We start from the raw sequence: 20,676 nt of genomic DNA, 5'->3' as shown, positions 1-20,676 counted from the left end.
CTCTGCCCCTCTGCCACTCACGCTCTCTCTTTCTCTCTCAAAACTAAAAATACATTAAAAAAATGTTCAGATTATACAGGTACCTAATTAAAATTTCTAGCCCAGTTACTGAAATTTTATCATAAAAGCTGCCAGAAGCAGAGAAGGGCTTCCCTTGGGAAGGAGATCTGTTGGGCGGGGCAGGCACCCCACCACGCGATATGGAAGCCCCTCCCCTTCACTCCACCAGCTGCCATAGGCCCTGCCTCTCTGACCTTTGTGACCTGGACCCTTTCCCCCTGAACATTCACCCCTGGCCTGGTGTCACCCTGGCTGACACATCACAGGCCCCACGAGGTTGTACAGCATCCTCACAGTCCTGTTTCCCCAGGCCCAGGGTCCTCCCAGCAGGTCCATCCACAGACAGTTCTGGTCCTCCTCCCTCCCACTACCCACCCTCACCCTCTCCCACCCTCTTTCCCTCTGCAACAAGAGAGAAATTCCAACAATCGGAGCTGTCCTTCCCCACAGGCCTGGCCGGAGGTGGCCATGGGCTTCTACCAAGGGGCCACTCAAGTACACAGGGCAGTCTCTCCTGAGCTCCTTCCAGAATCGCCTGTTTTGAACACACTCCCAGCAGCTCCCCCTGGACCAGAAATGTGCTGAGGCAGATTTGCATTCTCAGCAGGCCCTTACCTTCCAGAGTTCCTCTAGCTTGTTGATCTGCTGAGCAGTGATCTGCCGGGCCCGCAGCTGCTCCTGCTCAGAAGGGATCTTGACCAGCCAAGAGAGGAAGCAGCGGTCCTGGATCAGGGGCTGCCACTGGGAGCTGTCCCAGTTGATGTCCTTGAGGCTGCTCTGACTGGCGCAGGGCTGCCTACAGAAACACCATGGGCAGGGAGAGCCCAGGTGAGGATGACCTCTGCCCCCAAGGCTTACTTTTCACCCCAAAATGATGTTCCCTACGTTTTATTATGGGATCACATTACCTTTAAATTGTTAGCAATACATTGCCTCTCCCCATGCACTTGAGCTCTGAACTCTTAGAACACCGCTTTTACACAAGTGTTTTCATGACTTAACCAGAACCCGCCCCAGAAGAGTTCCTCAACTACTCAGTTCTGACTAGCCCCTCCCCCCCAAATGTGCTCACACCTCTCCCTTGGGCAGAATAGGGCCGGCTGGCGCTGAATGCCCCGCCCCCTCCAAATCAGGGCCGCGCCCTCACCTGCACAGGAGCACCACTACGGAGTCCGCTTTGGCAGGGATGAAGCCGAGGAGGAAGACATTGCGGCAGCCACAGTTGTAACACTCCAGAACTGTCTCCCCCAGGGGCCCATCCTTGTGCAGAGTCACCTCTTTGCATTTTGCCCTCACGAGGTGATTTACAATGTGGCTGAAACCAGGAAATGATAAATAGTTAACACCCAAAGTTTGGCTTTTCACCACTTCCAATTTTCAAGCCCCCCGTTAAAAGTTCCGGTACCGTTCACAGTCCATTAGCAGGGGCGGTCACACCTCATCCATCTGGCATCCCAGGGGACCAGCCCGCCCCTGAACTGGCTCCCCACTGAGCGTAAAAATCAATCCGACTTGAACAGCCTTTAAGGAAAACTTTCCTAACACGTTTCACATAGTTCCTGCTTCTTTTTTTTAGTTCCTGCTTTCTGAAATCCTACGTATGGGGCCTGACCGAACATATCACTGAGGCCAAGACTGCTGTCCCGGAGAAGCAGGATGTTCTGCCCCTTCCACCACTCCTCTCTGTTTGTAGAGGCTTCTCGGTGTGTAGCCTCTTCTGGCCGCTGTGCCTGCTTCCAGGAGCTACAGCCCCTCCTAATTTGCTGCAGGCCAGGAAACTCGATAACCAAACATATTAGAAACCTGAGGACAGTAAAAAACATGGAGCAGCAGGGCCCAGGGCTACTCTCAGGAAGCACAGGGCCGGCTCTGAACTATCTGAAAGCGGCTTGTCTCGCTCTTTCCTTACTGCCGCGTGGCCTTCCCATTTCCGGGACAGATCTCGCTTACACCCGGGGCTTGCAAACTCCACCCTAAGACAAGTCAGCCTTGCTTGGGGTCCAACAAGTGGTGCTTGGCTCTGCCTTGGGCTCTCCCAGCTACCTGAACGCCTGTCAGACACTGAGCACTGAGCACTGAGCACGCCTGCTGGGCTTCCAGCCTGCCTTGCTGCTGCCGCCCTCCCTTCACCTCCGGGGAAACCCCTTCTGTTGCAAGCTTCAGCTGACATCCTAACCCTCTCTGGACCCATGAAGCTAGTCAGATTATCTATCCAACCAACCGTCACCGCTCTCAGCATCCACTTTTCTGAAGCTGTCACACACAACTGGGCATTTTACCAGACTCTGATTTCCTCTGTCTTTTCTGCACCCACCTCATCCCACCTACACTGGAAGCTCCCTGAAGGCAGTGGCTGCCCCATTATCTTTATAATCTGGCCTCATGCAAACATGTAGTGCTGGCTGACAGAGTCTGTTTTCTCTTAGAGGCCTTTCACTCACTTCCCTGATCTTGGCTCTGCTGACCGGAAGCTGGGGTTGCCAGCTAAGTTTTATTTAATTGCTTTTCCTGCAGGAGAGGAACTAATGCAATCACAGTAATGCTGAAATTACCCAGAACATTCTGAAAATGGGACATGATACTGGTTACCCTGAAGATGCTTTTCCTTTCATATCTTTAAAATTAAATACCATGGGGCGCCTGGGGGGCTCAGGTGCTTAAGCATCTGATTCTTGATTCAGCTCAGGTTATGATCTCACGGTTTGTGATATCAAGCCCAGAGTAAGGGCTCTGTGTTGACAGCATGGAGCCTGCTTGATATTCTTTCTCTCTCTCTCTCTCTCTCTCTCTCTCTCTCTCTCTCTCTCTCTCTCCCCCCCTCCCTCCCTCCCTCCCCTCCTCTTGCGCTCACTCTCTCAAAATAAATGGAACATTTTTTTAAAAATTAAGCATCAGTCCCCTTTCTTGCCTCACTCAGAACCTCACAGTTCGCACTGCTCACTCTAAGATGACACGAGATCTGTCCACTGTCCTCAGGCAGTACGAGATGGTGAGGCCTGGCCTACAGCTGTTGAAGACACAGGAAGAGTGGGGGCTCTGCGCAAATAAACTTTCCTATGGGGTTTCGCCACTTTATGTCTCTAAGACACGGATCCCAGAAAATGCTGCTTTCTTGCCGAAGACCAGGCGCCATTTCCCACAAGACTCTGCTTCTCTATGACAGAGGAGTGAGCTATCACACATGATGGCAGCCTCTGGAGAAGCCACTAGGACTGGACCCTCACTGGTGGTAGGGACCAAGGAGTCCCATCACTAGAACTAGACAAACAGACTGGACTCTCCCTGGAATCCAAGCACCAGCACAAAACTGGTCTCACCCCAAATACAAAACAAGAGACCCAGTCACAGCTGCTGCTGATCAACAGCAGGAAGGGGAGCCCAGAGACGACGGTCAAGTGAACTTAATTTAATCCGATGATTCAGGATCTGGCCCGTATTAGCCTCAGGACTGCTCCGATGAGCTAAGGCCAGAGGGAGCCTTCTCAGGAAGCGGCTCCCATGGATGCCCATTACTGTCTTGGGAACATCCTCCCCAGGCACCCAGTAATGAAGACAAACGGGCGTGCCAGGAGCTCATCTTGCAGAAAAATATAAATAAAAACTGGGAACGAGAATTAAGCCAACCCTACTTGCATAATAAAAAGAACCACAGAGAATAAATCAAGGGTAAATACATTAAGGCATTCACACACCACCATCTGTTTCAAGTTAAACCAGTCACAGAGGAGGGAAAAAACCAGGTTTGTTAGCGTGATTTTATATTGTGCTTTTGCTTCAACATTTCCATAATTTACACACAAATCTGAGCACAGCACTGATTAAAGACACATGCGCGGTTTGATTATCTACCTGCCAGAAGTATTTCCACGTCCATTACAGAACCACTTCTTGCTGGTATTACAGTAAACCACGCAAGCAGGATCGTGTATTCCGCAGTAACTAAAAAAGTCGAAACATCAACAGTTAAAGCTGGAAGGTCTTTCTCTGGTTTTAATTTGGCAGGATGTAAAATTCTTTCCTCTTACAACATTTTTAAATTTTTCATTAAACACATACTCAAACCCGACGATCCCACTAGCGAAATCCAATCAGTTAACTGCAGAGGCTTCTTGACCCTGCAAATGCAGGGAAAGGGTTCAGGGTGCTGGGGAGCTTCCTCAGAGAGGCCCTAGACAACAGCAAAGCCCCTTCCAGGTGAGGGGCGAGAACTGTGGAAAGTGCCAGGTGAGCCCAACAATGGAGGTCTGACATCATCCCAAAGCAACCCCCTGTCACTCCCTTTGGCCTGAAGTTTCCAGAACTGTGACTTAAAAGAACGGAAGTCAGCATCCCTGGCTCTGGGCACACAGAAGAGTAAGCTGTAACCACACCACGTTCACAAGGCACTCCACATCCCAGCAGAGGGCGCCATGCTCCTGGGAACGCTCAGCTCAGCCCCAGCAGCAGAGAGTCTCAGGGGGCAGACTGAGCTCAAGCTTGCAAGGAGCACCTCAGGAGAGCCCCCAGCCTCATTCTTCTGAAAATCAACACATCAAAACCAAAAACTGGCTCACCACAGAGTCCTCTGTGTGTATGAAGCCAAGACTCAGTCTCAAACTGAATGTGGGTCAGCCAAGAACCTTCCCTGCAACACCCCACACCTTGGGGACAGCTGGGAAGGTGAGGGGGTGTGCAAACTTTAACCACCTGCAGCTTTACCGGAACCGCTTCACTGTCAAATGTGTAGGTAACAGGAACACTGACACATCACTAACACGTACATAAAAACATTTGTAAACAAGAGTGGAAACAAGAGCCAAAATAAAGTTAAAAACAAAAAGCCAAAATAGTTACAAAACAAAAGTCTGTCCACAGAGCAGGGAAAAGAGCAGCACTATCCTGTGGTGGGCACAGACTTTGAGGGGGCAATGTGCCCAAGAGGTGGGCAAGACTGAGCCGTGGCCCAGGTCTAAAGTGGCCCTGACTGGCCAGGTGCCCTGAACAAGATCATTTCACCTCTTTTGGTCTCAATTTTCTTGCATGTGTGTAACAAAGCAAGAGTAAGTCCAAGCTTAAGGGTCAAAATGTGACAGATGGATCCTGCTCTAGATGAGAATTCCAAATTTGGTCAACAAACAGGTCTACCCACTGATTATTCAACTCCAATTTTGGGGGAATTTTGAACACATCAGAGAGGCAGATATTTTAAAGTATCCTACAATCAATCATCTCTTTGTAAGAGAAATTTTAGCTGCTGTTTGTTTACCCTCTAAACCTAAATGCTCACCAAATGTGAGGAATTCTTTTGAATGAGTGAGCGGAACAGGTACCAGGAACCACCTCAAGGCCTGAGAAGGAGTCTTTCCCCTACCCTCTAGGTGAATTAGGGGTGTCAGAGTGTGCTGACCCCACCCTCCTGCTCCTGACTCTGTATAGACAAATCTGAAGAATCTCCTTGTTTCGTAACACCAAATGTCGCAGTCCATTGGCTTAGATGGGCTTCTAAAGCCAGCAAACCCACTCAGGATGAAAAAGCTCTGCGGGATGAGTCTGAGACTCTGCCGTCGCCACTCACCTGCAGGCATGTACAGGGAGATCCTTCGTGTAATAGGTATCTTCTTCATCTTCTTCAAAGTTCAACTCGGCCAACAGCTGGCTGGTCTTGGCCACATTGTCATCCACAGCCCCGTTCTGCAGAATGCCCTCTGGTCCACCGACCTACAGCAGAATAGTACCATCACCACGCAAGGCTGCAGCTTTCAGGCCTTAGCCCAGGCACGTGACCTCTCCTCAAATGAGCAGCCATGGTGACCTTCCCACAAGTGCCGGCCTGCTCTCCACCTAAGACAGTTCAGCTTCTTCTGACTGGACTTTTTACACTCTCCCTATTAAACCCACCTGGACAAAAAAACAGGGTGTTGGTGACCTAGGTCATCCACCCTGCCTCCTGCATATCCAGGTTCAATCCCATCTGGCCACGGAGCCATGAGCAAACTGGATGCTGAGGAAAACGCTTCGTTCCCATGACTGAGGGTCACAAGGAGCAGGATGACTTTTTACAAAGTTGTTGCAATCCCCTCTGGGGACAGTTGCACAGTGTCAGGACAGAGGGCCTGGAATGCCAGCAGAGTGATGGGTCCCACCAAAGCCTAAGCACCGGACGTAAAGGCTGTGTCCACTGGAGATGAGGGAGAGCAGTTTTCTCACCAGTCAACATACTTCCTCCACTGCCAGTTTCCCTCTCCAGAGGGCAGCCCTTCTTCCTTATGAATTAGTAGTTCAATGTTAGGATGACCTTCCAAACTCAGGCTATAATCTTACTACTTATATTACCTTTTATAAGTCACAACTGCAAAAACATGCCAAAAGGCAACTTTAACAATAACCCATGAATTTCACAGGCACTTCTACTGAGCTCACGTTTCCATTCAGAGGCACACGGATTCAACTCGCCAGAGATTAACGGGCATTCCTAAAGCCACCGCCAGGAACCTCAGACAGCGGTCAACAGTCCTTGTCATCTCCCCATGCTCCCAACAGGAGGAGATGACACATCTCCCACATGAGGTTGGGTCAGGCAGCAGGAGTGTCGGAACAGTGATGAGGACAGGGAGGAATGAATGACAGAAGCCCCAGGGCAGGCACCAGATTTCTCTGAGCAGTGAGACAGGATCAGACACTGCCCCCCCCCCCCCCAAAAGCCCTTGCCACTTAGAGCCACACCATGTGGGGCCAGCTCAGGCCAGTGCAGCTCAAGTCAGGAGTGCCCCGGGGCCTTTTCGTGTCCACTGCTCCAGCCAAGTTACCTGTAAGATTCTAAAGACAGCAGATCTCTTGGGGATGTGGAGCGGGGGGGGGGGGGGGGGGGGGGGGCGCGTGGGGGGGGCGTGGGAAGGGCAGCACACACCCGGTTACACGGGGGAATCAGGAAGTGCATTGCCCCCTAGGGGGCATTCTGGAAACTGCAGTGGCGCATTTGGGTTGTGAGTAGGGGGGTATCTACAGCTGTGTCTGTAATGGTCTCAGCCCACATTAGAACCCCATTTCACAGCTTCTGCCACTACTTTAATGCACTTTTTCCAGGCAGGCAACAACCAAGTTAAATGAAAGAAAACTATGCTTTGTTTGAAAAAAAAATTTTTTTTCAAAGAAAAAAATCAAAATCAACATTTGGATTTTAATGCAAAGACAGTACTGTAACAACCACAAGCACTTCTTTGTGAACCCCTGATCTCTTTTTTTTTAATTGTAGTAAAATACACGTAATATAAAATGTACTACTGTAGCCATTTTAAAAATATTTATTTTTGAGCAAGAGAAGAGAAGGGGGGGGGGGGAGGAGGAGGGAAAGAGAGCAAGCACCAGCAAGCAAGGGCCAGAGAGACTCCACACTGCCCAGGGCTCCGTACTGTCAGCAAAGAGCCTGCCGCGGGGCTTGAACTCATGAACTGTGAGATCATGACCTGAGCCGAAATCAAGAACTGGAATGCTTAACCAACTGAGCCACCCAGACACCCCACCTCCCCCTTTAACCATTTTTAAGTGTACAGCTCAGTGGCATTAAATACATTCCTATTATTCTACAATCATCACCAACACCCATCTCTACAACTTTTTCATCTGAAACTGAAACTCTGTATCCATTACCAACCCTCCATTCCCCCCTGAGCCCCTGGCACCCACGTTTCTACTTTCTCTGAAAACTTGACTACCCTAGAGATCTCATATAAATGGGCTCATAGTGTTTGTCTTTTTGTGACTGGCTTATTTCACATAGCATACTGTCCTCAAGATGTATCCGTGTTGTAGCATGTGTCAGAATTTCCCTTCTTAAGGCTGAATAACATTCCACTGTATGGACAGACGTTTTGTTTACCCATTTACTCTTCAGTGGGCACTTGGGTTTTTTCCACCTTCTGGCTGCCATGAACATGGTATACAACGATGTCATCAAGTTCCGGCTTTCAATTCTTTTGGGGATATACCCCAAAAGAAGTAGACTTGCTGGATCTTATGGTAATTCTATATCTAACTTTTCTGAGGAACTGCATAGTATTTTCCACGGAGACTATGCCATTTTACATTCCCACCAGCAGTGCACAAGGGTTCCAATTTCTCCATAGCCTCGATGATACTCCTTATCATTCTTCTGGGTTTTTTTTAAACAACCAACTTAATGAATATGAGGTGGTTATCTCATTGTGGCTTTGATTTGCATTTCTATGCTAGCTAATGAAACTGAGGATCTCTTCTTGTGCTTGCTGGTCATTTATATATCTTCTTTGAAGAAATGTCTATTGAAGTCCTTTGCCCATTTTTAATTAGATTGTTACATTCTTTGTTGAGGTGCTTTGAAATTCTGATCGTTGGCTATCACTTCAAAAAGTCACCTGTTTGGCAATGTTTCTCTTGACACATGCAGTGGCAATGCTACTGTGAGGTTGCCACCCAGGGCCAGCACTGCTGGCTCGCAATGTCTCCTAGTATGACTGTGTTAGGCACACACGTGTTGGTTTTCTTTTTAAGAGATTTTTTTTTTTTAACATTTATTTATTTTTGAGACAGAGAGAGGGAGCATGAACGGGGGAGGGTCAGAGAGAGGGAGACACAGAATCTGAAACAGGCTCCAGGCTCTGAGCGTTAGCACAGAGCCTGACGCGGGGCTCGAACTCACGGACCGCGAGATCATGACCTGAGCCGAAGTCGGGACGCTTAACCGACTGAGCCACCCAGGCGCCCCAACACGTGTTGGTTTTCTGAAAGTGTGTGGCCAGGTTACGGCACCAGGATTTCATCTTATGGCAGAGAAGGAGGTATGCATCTCATGCTGCAGAAGGCAGCAATTAGAAATTGACATCTGCAGGGGTGTCTGGGTGGCTCGACTGATAAAGCAGTTCAGGTTATGATCCCAAGGTTCCTGAGTTTGAGCCCCCGCATCGGACTCTCTGTTGTAAGCATGGAGCCCTCTTCAGATCTTCTGTCCCCCTCTCTGTGCACCTCCCTTGCTCATGTTCTCTCAAAAATTAAAAAAGAAAGAAAGAAAGAAAGAGAGAGAGAGAGAGAGAGAGAGAGAGAGAAAGAAAGAAAGAAAGAAAGAAAGAAAGAGAAATTGACATCTATGATCCCATTTAAACTCTTAAAGTCAGTAAACAGGTTCCTCAAGTATTTAAGGTAACAAGGTTTCTGAGAATATTATGGAAGGCAAACTTTTTACTTGATCTAAAACTATTCTTTCCAGGGATGCCTAGGTGGCTTAGTCAGTAAGGCGTCCAACTCTTGATTTCGGCTCAGGTCATGATCCCACAGTTCATGGGTTCAAGCCCTGTATCAGGCTCTGTGCTGACAATGCTGGGCCTGCTTGGAATTCTCTCTCCCTCTCTCTCTGCCCCTCCCCTACTCATGCTCTCCCTCTCAAAATAAATGAACTTTAAAAAACAAACAATTCTTTCCATAGATCTGGTATCCTCAGCTTAAATGCGTATTGACACCTTTTATGACTTCACTCTGATCAGCTTTCATCTTTCCAAAGAGAAATGTGCTATCTTTCCAATCCAATCTCAGCAGAAAAACACCTTAAAACCCAGAATTAGGGAGCTTAGGTGGCTCAGTTGGTTAAGCATCTGACTCTTGATTTCAGCTCAGGTCATGATCTCATGGTTTCATGGGTTTGAGCCCCGGGTCAGGTTCTGCACACTGACCACATGGAGCCTGCTTGGGATTCTCCCTCTCTTTGCCCCTCCCCTGCTCATGCTCTGCGTCTCTCAAAATAAACTTAAAAACAAACAAACAAACAAACAAACAAACAAACAAACCACCACCCCCCAGGATCATCAGAAGGCTAAGAAGGTGGTTCAGGAAGGAATCAGCATGCAGCTCCCCCTCTCTCAAGCTCAGAATAGCATTTACATTTTTTTTTTTTTTTTTTTAAGAGAGAGCATGAGCAGGGGGTGGGGAAGAGAATCTTAAGTAGGTTTGGAGACTGATCCCATGACCCTGGGACAATGACCTGAGTCGAAATCAAGAGTTGGATACTCAACTGACTGAGCCACCCAGGCACCCTGGTACTCATATTAAAAAAAAAAAAAAAATTAATGTTTATTTTTTGAAAAAGAGAGACAGAGACCAAGTGTGAGTGGGGCAGAGAGAGACAGGGAGACACAGAATCTGAAGTAGGCTCCAGGCTCTTAGCTGTCAGCACAGAGGCCGAAGCCGGGCTTGAACTCACGAACCATGAGATCATGACCCGAGTTGAAGTCAGATGCTTAACCGACTGAGCCATCCAGGCACTCCCCCGTATTTATAAACAGCTGGGTTAAATACCTAATAATATCCTCAATTTTACTTCTTATCCCACAATGTTTAGGACATTTACTATCTAGCCTTTTAAGAAAATGTTTACAGATTCCTTATCTAGAAGAACTCCTAAAATATCTTATTAGATTGCATAATCTTTTACGTGTAAAGAAATGCCCTTGGTGATATCTGAAGCTTTGCTGTCCTGAAACATCAAAATTGGTCCACAGAGTAATACAGAAAAGTGCATACCCCCTGGGTGCCATCTTCCTACCCACTCCTGCCTCATCTGGGCCTCAGATCCCACAGTTCACCTCCCCTCACCAGGGGAAGGCCTGAACCAGCAGAGGACACCTCCTGACCAGCCACATGGGGACCCACCCTGCACACTTACCCCTTCAGGTTAATAACGGGGAAAGAAATGTAGGTCTACTCTCAGAACTCTTGGGAGACAATATGATACAAATACAAGGTCAGGTAGACTCTCCACCCTCCACTAGAGCTGGGGGGCCAGAGACGACAGTCCAGATTCTCCAAGGCCCAGTAGCCCTCTAGCCTCCTGGTTAGGGAACGTATAATGTATACGTGGCACACACACACACACACGCACACACTCCCAGCTCCCACTCAGCCCCACTCCTGCCCAGCTACGATCTGGCCACAACACAAACTGACTTCTATAGCGGGGTTGTTAGTTTCTCCCTCTACTCTCTGGAAAGTTTTAAGATAAACATTAAGTTCAAAAATACATCTGACCTTAGAAACTATAACTAAATTAGTTAAAACAAAGCTCTAACTAGAGAGTGCCCAGCACAGAGAAGGTCCACAATCCATGCCAGGTGACAAGACGGAAGGAGTGAAGGGTCCTTGGCCAGAACAGGACTGAGGTCCTCTGAGATTATCAACCCCTCACTTCCAGTCAGGACCCCTGCAGCCTGCAAGGCTCAGAGAGGCAGCACCCCCCTGCACCCACAGGAACCCTGAGCCCACTCCCAGGCATCACATCACTGGGGAAACAGTTCCCTCTTCGCCTCTGCTCTGGGTAAAGGTCTGCAGATGTTTTCTGCCCAGGGACAGTTTCATACAAGCAACTACAGAATTCACTGTGTACATCAGAGTAGCAGGAAGAAACGTTGCTTCAGTCCCACAGAGGAAAAGCATGTAAATTCAAAAATCACTCCCAAATGTGCTGGTAAGAACTTTTAGACCACAGATTTTTACTCCAAACCTCATAAGCATTGTACCATGCAGCACGAAATGGACCTTTCAGTCCCTCAGTCTCTGAGTCTGCCAGTGCTCCGGGGCCTTTGCACTCACTGTCCCTTGGTTTCTGCACAGCTGGCTCTTGGTCCTTTGGGTCTCAGTCCACAGGGCGCCTCCCAGGGAGGCCTCCCCCATTCCATCTGTGGAGCCCCAAAGCAGGGGACCCCAGGACCTAGAAATGAGCCACACCCCAGGAAGCCCTCATAGTGTAGGCTAAATGAATACATCTTCACACTGAAAAGCATAAACACTGAAATGTAAAATAATTCATCTCATCAATAAAAGTATTTTTTTATCCTGAGGTTTAAATAAAAAGAGAGTGGGCAATCACCTTTCCCTCAGGGTAAGGAGAGGCTGAGCCTCACCTCTGGAAAAAGCTAACAGAAGTTCTGGCCTCCCCCCAGCTCTTGAGAAAGTTTCAAAACTACAGGGAATAAACAACTCACATAACCATCACCTGGATCCACCAGCCACTCACACTTTTTACCACGCTTGCTCTCTCCCTCTGCACACACACACTTTTACTTTCCTGACCCATTTCAGAGTCGCAAGCCCCAGGATAAGCATCTTCTCCATGTAATCACTATACAAGCCTCACGCTCGGGAATTATGCTGATAAAACTGATATAATACTGCTATCTAATAAGCACAAGCACAATTCCCCAACACCCTAACGTCCTTCCTAGTTTTCTACATTCAAGACCTAGTTAACACTCGTTACTTATGCTGTCTCTTTAGCCTTCTTTAATCCATTAGTTTTAACCACATGTAACTGCTGACATTCAACCATTTCTGACCTACGAAAATGCCTTCACACGGTCCCACTCAAGAGAGTGGTCCCCAGATTCTGGATAAAAAGGATCCTCACCGGCCTCCCTCTTTACAGTGAACCCTTGTTCTGGTCAGCATGCTGAGTCCAGGCCTATGGTTCATTTCAATGCTCAGAGTGTCCTTGATGTGTCCGAGGCATCCCCACCTCAACCTGGGCTGCCTCTGCATGTCCAGCCCTGGGATCATTACTCTCAAAGGAGCCCACTCCACGCCTGCAGGGAGAAGCCAGGGTGTGATGATGGGTTCAGTCCAGAAGCCAGGACACCTCACAGGACAATGACACAGACTGGACCCCAGCTCAGTGGCATGAAAAGAAGAGGGAGAGGCTGCCCTGGAGAGCAAGCCAAGATTCATAACCATCACATAAATGGTGGACCTCCCTGGGGGCCAGACCAAGTCAAGACATTTTCTCATGAGTGAAGAATCTGTGGAGAAAGGGAAGCCCTGTGGATTAGATGATCCCAAAAAACGACTGTCAGTGCTGTTCATCTGACAACAGCAGTACTGCCTATGATGGAAAGATGCTTTTTTGTTTCCAGAAACGCATAGTAAATATAGGTCAAAATGATTGTGTATTGCTAACTCATATGGCTCAACCTCAGAAGGAAGGATGAAATAACATGTTGGATTTGTTTTAAAGCTCTTCTGCGATGAGAATAAAGGGCCAGAGGACAAAACTGCTGAACTGAGGAGATGGATATGCCGGGTTTGTTTTCTTTACTTGCAGAGAATCCATAACCAACGTTTTTACACAATATAGATGGACAAGGTGGCCTCCATGGAGTCCGAGGAGCCACACACTCAAAAAGAGTGACGGAAGACAAGCACAGTTCTGACCAAATGCCTTCTACTCCAAGATGAGGAGAGCCACGTCCCCAAAGTCACTGGCATCCCTGGCAGCTGAGCTCTTCAAGGAGCAAAGCAGACACGAAAAGTGCCATCCTCAGTTGTGACAAAGGGCTACCCGCAGAGCTCAGCAAGCAGCCTAGGTCTAGAAGCCATCCAGGCAACAGTCTGCAGGGATCCAAAGAAGCCCGGCTTGGCTCAGTAATCCAGCTCACAAGCTGCTACCAGACTAACACATACAAACAGGCACAACGATCCTTTCCCAGCCATGGGATCCCAGGACCCAGCATCCCCATGTTTACTAGAGGAAGCAGGATGCTGCTCTCAAGGAAAGCTCCTCTGCCAAGAAGAGTTCAAAGACCCCCTGAAAGCAGGGCCCCGAGACCTGGAAAATGAAGCCCTGAAGACTCAGCCAGACTCGCTGCCCTTCCACACCTTCCAGGCCACACTCTGTTCCGGGTCCCACCAAGCAGAACTGGGAGTCATGACCCTTCTCTGCGGGCAGGACTATCCCGGCAACACTGCAAGACCACCCTGCCAGGGCAACAACCACAAATGCCCCTCAGTTGAGAGCCACTGCCCAGAATCTGTTCCCTCCAGCCTCCGTGCATGCTGCTCTGGTGGGGCCTCTCCCTTTCTGCAGAGCCTCTTACCCTCCCTCTCAGGGCAGTGTCTCCAAAGGGTCTGCTGACCAGCACCAACTCCACCCATACCTCCCATCAGAGAGGAGCCCTGCCTCAGCCTTGGGGGATCACGGGCCCTGACAAAAACCACAGACAGAACTTGTGTCTGCTCTAGCCATAATTCCTTATGAGGACTCAGGGGCAACAGGGTATCCAGTGCAGTCAACACGTCCCAGCAGGAGTGGCCACTCTGGCTGCCTGGTACTGTAGTTCACACACTCACATTTATACACATGCGCCAGCGTGCACAGGCACATTATCTGACCACGAGGCACTCTGCCGGAGCTCCCCTTCTGGCTTTGTCCACACTCTGCCAGGTCTACCTGCCATCTAAGGGCCCTTCCTCTCAAGCGAGGTCACAGTATCCCCTCAGCAGCTCCATGAGGCTCTAGGATCCAGCCCGAGCCCCTGGCATGGCATATCAACCCTTGCCCGCACCCACTCTCCTCCACACCAAGCCAAGTGTAGCACTCCATGCCCACCTCTCTGCCCAGCAGCATGCCTTCCTGAACTCAAGGAACACTGCTCACAAAAGCTTTCCCTCTGCAGGGCAGACCACTCCCTCTTCTGGGCCCTCATGATCCCAAAGGTCAACCGCAGTCTGAGCAGCACCTGTCATTTCTAACACAACAGCTACAGATGGCAAAGGATTCACTTCGACCCCCAATCCTCAGAGAGCACAGCAAGGCAAGGAAGCAGGACTACAGAGAGGGGCAGGAGACAAGGACCAGGGTGAAGAGACTGGCCTGACAGCATGTACAGTGGGGACAAAAGTAAACATGAACAGATATATGAGGGCTCCCAGGCTCACCCTGAAAGCAGCGTGGCCAGGCCTCCGTTCCTGCCTCTGCACCCACGTGGAGGGCCCAGCATACAGGGTGGTGAATCTCCCCCAAAATGTGACTGGGAGTGGCTGAGCACGGGGTCACTCCATTTCCCTACATTAGAGATGCTGATGAGAAACTACAAAGATTAACAGGAGCAAAAAGGGGAGGGGCAGGAAGGGGAAGAAAAAGAGGCATGAAGAAGAATCAAAGACCATGAATTGTGTGATGGTCGAACAACTCTGCAAATTTACTAGAAAAACACTGAATTGCACACTTACATACAAGACTCTATGGTATGTGATCATACCTTAATAAAGCTATTAGAAAAACGTCTCCTTTTTTTGGTTGTGGGAGCAGGATTGAGAAAGAACTTTGTTTTTCAGTTAACACTGGTATTGTTCAAGTGTTAACTTTACCCCCAATCGTATTCAATCTGGGTTAAGAAATTAGGGTGAACAGAGTAAGAAGTCGTTTTGCTTTTTCACCAATGACACGTAAGCCCTTCCTCTCCCCTAATCGCCCATGGAGTCCTAACCATCTAGAAACAAACTTGGGAAATCCAGTAAGGGGAAAGTGCTGAACGAACACTTGCCAGAGCTCCTGCAAGGTTACCAGTGTCTTATCTCCAATTTTCTCAAGGTGTCCTTATATCACCGCTGAACTGAGTGTTCACAAAACCAGATGGAAAAAGTCCCACTCAAATTTTAAACTCACCACTTTTGGGAACCCCTAGACTGTACTGAACTCATTCCTCCTCTTCATAAACTACCAGGCCAATAAGCAGAAGATGATCTGTTTACCTGGATGGTCAAGAATATGTTAGGACAGCTTTCCATGATCAATTCTGAAGACTAGGTAGCAACTCTTTACTCAAGTATCTACCACTTGAAGAGGAAAAGAAGCTCAAGTGTATGTACTCAAGACTACAACTGATGAAGAGCCTTTGTTTATCCATTTACCTGTTGATGGTCACTGGAGTTGTTTCCAGTCTGGGGCTCTCAAGAACGAATCAGCTATAAATGCTCAGAGCAGCCCCATGTGTGGACAACCACCTTTGCTTCTCTGCTGGACCACAGAGAAATGGGTAAACCATCCCATCAGCAAGGTATGAAAGTTACAAGTGGCTTTCCAGCCTTTTAAAAAATGTGAGCCAATCTTATGAGCAGGTAGTGGTATCTCCCTGTGGCCTTTCTTTTCAGTTTCACTGAGGTGTAACTGACATACAATCAACAGTGCATGCTTAAAGTGTATAGTTTTATAAGTTGTTATACATCAGTGTATGTAAACACCCAATCGAGATAACCAATACATCTATCACCAAGTCTCCTTATGCCCTTTGTCACCCTCTCTTTTCCTTCCTCCTTCTCCCAACCACTAATCTGTTTTCTATTACTATTAGCACTTTCTAGGGCTTCATACAAACAGAATCACAGGGTATATATTCTTTTTTTTTTTTTTTTTTTTTTTGGTCAGAGTGCTTCTTTTACCCAGAATTATTCTGAGATGCATCCATATCATTGTGTGTATCAATTCCTTTTTCTGCCTGGGTAGTGTTCCCAACTCTTACATCTTTACCATAATTCCCATATTTGGAGAAAACATGACAGTAGCAACCATCAAAAGGAAATATTCCAACTAGACAGGGCAGAAGGTTTATAACACCAACTATTATGCAAAACACTCCTGAAATTACCTTTCCCTGCCCTTTGACGGGCGGGGGAAGGGCCCACGAAGAGTCAGATAGGCAAAAGAAAATGGTCCCTTGTATCTTAAGGACACTTGGCAGGATTGTGTCAGCACTTTTCATTCCACGGTCTGGAAGGCTTTGATAAATATCAGTTTTATTTCATAAACAAAACAAATGTTATTTGAACCAACTTGTAGCTCAGCAGGAGTCACCCCTGTGCCATTCTCCTACCCTGGCAGGGACACACATTCTGCCTTTAAACAAACTTTCAGGTACGGGCGCCTGGGTGGCTCAGTCGGTTAATCGTCCGACTTCAGCTCAGGTCATGATCTCACAGCTCGTGGGTTCGAGCCCCGCGTCGGGCTCTGTGCTGACAGCTCAGAGCCTGGAGCCTGCTTTGGATTCTGTGTCTCTCCATCTCTCGGTCCCTCCCCTGCTCATGCTCTGTGTCTGTCTCTCAATAATAAATAAACCTTAAAAATTTTAAACAAACTTTCAGGTAAAACCAACTAAGCAAAACTGGTATCAAAAGTGGCTGCACGCTGGGAAGGAGTCTGGCAGCTCCTGCAAAGGTTATGCACAGAGTTACCACACAACCCCACAATTTCACCTACAGCCACACAGAAACCTGCACATGAATGTTCACAGCAGCATTATTTATAATAGCTACAAGGATAAACAACCCAAATGTCCACCAACAGATGAGCGGATAAACAAAATGTGGTCTGTCTATACTGTGGAAAACTGTTCAGTCAAAAAAGAAATGGTAGTAGATACATGTTACAGCATGGATGAACCTTGAAAACATACTTGGTGAAAGAAACGAGACACAAAAGACCACATATTGTCATTTATATCAAATGTCCACAGTAGGTAAACCTGAGACAGAAAGATCAGTGGCTGCCTGGGGTTGGAGAAAGGAGGACTGACAAGCTAAGAGGTATGGGGTTTCTTTTTAGGGTGATGAAAATATGCCAAAACTGATGACGGTGAGGGCGGCACAACTCTGAATGTACTAAAAGCTACCGAACTGTACACTTTAAATGGGCAAACTGTATGCTACATGGATTCTATCTCAAGAAAGCTGTGAAACAGAAGTAGCTGCACAGCACTTGATAAGTTACAGCTACTCATTCGATAAGATAAAATCAAAAGCCATTCAGAATGGGTTTGAGTCTTTCTGGAAGCCCCACTGTACAGTTAGTTACCCAGCCAACTCTTGAGGACAAATAAGGAAAATCCCAAATGTTGTAGGCAGCCAATGCCACCAACTGGCATAGGAAAGAATCAACTTTTTTTCCACTTTTCAATTCTAGTCAGACTTTTCCTGCCCCCAAATTCAGAGCCTTCTCTTACGACACAAAGGATGTAACTCCCATTCCCCGAACACAAACTTAGGCTACGCGTGAGTGGGTCATCTCAGTTAATTAAAAGTAAAGAAGGATAAACCCTTTTGATGTCATCAGAACTCAGGTGAGCTCAACTGCAACATTTACCTCTGGTGGAGAGTTTTAAAGCTCTTATTTTATACAACTCAGTGCTCAGGTGCAGAAAAATAGATTATTTCAACTGAAAGAGAAGGGCATGCCCTGTAACTCACTGATCACAAACAGAATACAAGGAACAAAACTAGAACTCAGAGCTGTTTTATACTGGCCAGAAAAACACTGGCCAATATAAAGAAAAGAATATGCAATAAAAGTCTTAAAAAAAGAATTTGCAATAAAACGATTACCTTTACCAACCCTGAGCTGCCACTAACCAATGGCACATCGGCTCAACTGAGTGATCTTTATCCTCAGCCTCCGGACGCACTGGACACAAGTTACAAACAGCGTTATCTGGTCCATCCAAACTTGAGTCCAGATTTCATGCATGTTTCCGGTCCATCCAAACATAAGTGCAGATTTCAGGTATGTTGAAAAGTATAACAAAAATAAAACTCCGATACCCCCATTTCACAGCTGTGAACACAGAGAGGTCTACAGGTGTCATCGTGAGTGTCCAACGGCTCATTCGTTTCTCCAGGCAAACTCTCTCCTATCTTCCTCCACCATATGTAAACCAAGCTGAAAAAATACATACTTGCACACCTGTTCTCCCTGATGCTCCACCCATCAGGCATCTATTTTTAAGGAAATCTGGGGTTAGAATGAGTCAAATGTTTTCTGCTTCTATTAGGGGCTAAAAGAAAATCCAAGTGGGTGGTCTACCCACGAGAGTGACTCAATCAACTAGAATGCTAGCCCTCCTCCCCCAAGGACAGAGTCTGAGCTCACTCTGGCTGAGGATGGGGTGGCTCCCCCAGCCCTGACAGTGGATCCTCATGCCAAGGAACACCTGTGACAAGGGATCCCACCCCAAAACCCCAGCCAGTCCCCTCTGCCACTCCAGAGCTGGGACCCAGGTTCAGGAAGTGCGTCCCTAATACTTCTCATAACCCAAACCCAAACTTAAAATACCTAAGTAGCTTTCCCTAAACATTCACATCATTAAAAACAAAATTTTCCAACGTGGCAGTACCACTTATGTAAAACCCACTATCACTGCCCCCATTGGAGGAACAAACTCAAACCTAACTTTTCCAAGACAGAGCTGTGGAGTTACATAACAAGTCGGTTTCAGCAACAGGCAACGCAAGAAGGAAAAACAAAACGCAACCTGTCTCTTGAATACTCTTCATAACCAGCGAGTGTGGGGTTCTCAACTGGAGGCTAAAATTCCGTTTCTACTCCGGGAGCTTCGACCCTGCCCTCTCCAGCGTCCCTGGGCCCGGGGAAATTTGAACCCGCGGTTTAGTGGGCATGACCGGGGGCGGGCGAGGGGGAATGCCCAGATGGCTGGGACCACAGGTGGGGGGTGGGGCAGGGAGGACGGATCGGCCAGAGGGGAACCCGGGCGGATCACCACGGAGCTGGCTTGAACAGGGCACGGACTCAGCTGGAGGAAAACTTGGGGACAGGTCACCCCCGACGGCAGGTCACCTCGGACACGCCCAGAAGACGACTTCGGGCAGGTGACCTAAGACGCGGCCTGAAGTAGATCCTGACCAGATCACCCGGACCCCACCAGAGCGGGACTCGAAACAGGTCTGCCCCGGCCCGGCTAGAGACCCGGAGCCGAGGCAGGTTACTCCGGACCCGGCCGGATCGGGGAACCCGGGGAAGGTCAGCCTGGGCCGGGCCTGAGTGAGGGACCTGGAACAGGTTACTTCGGACGCCGCCGGAGTGCGGGACTCGGGGCAGGTTCCCGGGCGCCGAGGCCCGGCCCGGGCTTCCGGCGCCGCCATGTGCCGCTCACCTGCGCGTCCAGCTGTCCGGCCGCAGCGCCCGCACCAGCGCCGACCGGGCCTCCCGCACCACCTCCTCCGGGGCCGCCGGGGCCACCTGGGGGCGTCTGCGTCTGGCTGGGGAGGGTGAAGTCGGTGAACTCGAACTCCGAGCCCTGTGTGTCGGCGCCAAGCAGCTCGGCTTCCTCAGTGTCCAGGAAGGTGAGCGTCTGCGAACTGGGCCCGTACGCCTCCACACTCATGGTGCCGCCGAGTAGGGCCCTCAGGCCGGCCCCGCGCCGCACTCGAGCCCGCCGCCGCGCTGAGGCCTAGGCCGCAGGCCTCGGGCCGCCGCCGCCGCCGCGCCCACGCCCCTGAACCGGACTGAAACGCCCGCCGCTGCGCGAGCCGGGCCAAGAGCCACGCGTGCCGAGCCGCCGCCACTGCCGCCGAGCCCCTCAGCGACGCTGCTCCCCTCCGAGCCGCCCGCCACTCGCAGCCCCCGGCAGGAACCGCCGTCGCCGCCGCCGTCGTGCGCGTGCGCGAGCCCGACGCCGGCGCAGGTGCGCGTGCGCGAGCCCGACGCCGGCGCAAGCGCGCGCGCTCCTCGGGGACGCCTCCAACCGCGCCCGGACACCCGCAGCTGAGCGGGCCGGCGGAACAAGCAGGGCGCACGCGCGGGGGGCAGGGCTTCTAACCGCCGTCGCGGCGGCCTCACGAGGACGTGGTCCCGCCCCAACCGCTGCTCGGTAGCGCTGGGCGGTGGGCGGTGTGACCGCGGTGGTTCCGTGTGTAGGGGTGGCGAGACTGCCTCGGGTTAATTGAGCACTATCCGGTTGCTTTCCAAAGGTGGTCTCGGAACACCCAGTTGCGGTATACCTCAAACTCTGGGAGAAGCTTCCTGGGCCTCAGTTTCTCCATCTGTGAAATGGGGGGGGG

The 20,676-nt window shown here is 49.4% G+C and overlaps 1 protein-coding gene across 2 annotated transcripts in view; it reads right to left on the bottom strand.

Annotated features, from left to right (window-relative positions):
* UPF1 (UPF1 RNA helicase and ATPase) overlaps window positions 1-20,377 on the bottom strand; it is a 37,622-nt gene extending 17,245 nt beyond the window's left edge. Inside the window, exons 1-5 of one of the 2 annotated variants that reach the window (XM_043587116.1) lie at window positions 19,770-20,377; window positions 5,615-5,757; window positions 3,910-3,999; window positions 1,208-1,375; window positions 676-856 (exon numbers count right to left, since the gene is read on the bottom strand). In XM_043587116.1, the coding sequence (XP_043443051.1) occupies window positions 676-856; window positions 1,208-1,375; window positions 3,910-3,999; window positions 5,615-5,757; window positions 19,770-20,000 (813 nt within the window). In that variant the 5' untranslated portion in view covers window positions 20,001-20,377. The remainder of the gene's footprint in view (window positions 1-675; window positions 857-1,207; window positions 1,376-3,909; window positions 4,000-5,614; window positions 5,758-19,769) is intronic. The other variant, XM_043587115.1, reaches the window with a different exon arrangement.
* Window positions 20,378-20,676: the final 299 nt, after the last annotated feature.

The sequence above is a fragment of the Prionailurus bengalensis genome, chromosome A2, assembly GCF_016509475.1.
Source record: "Prionailurus bengalensis isolate Pbe53 chromosome A2, Fcat_Pben_1.1_paternal_pri, whole genome shotgun sequence".
NCBI classification, from domain to species: domain Eukaryota; kingdom Metazoa; phylum Chordata; class Mammalia; order Carnivora; family Felidae; genus Prionailurus; species Prionailurus bengalensis.
This window is presented reverse-complemented; position numbering and strand designations above follow the sequence as displayed.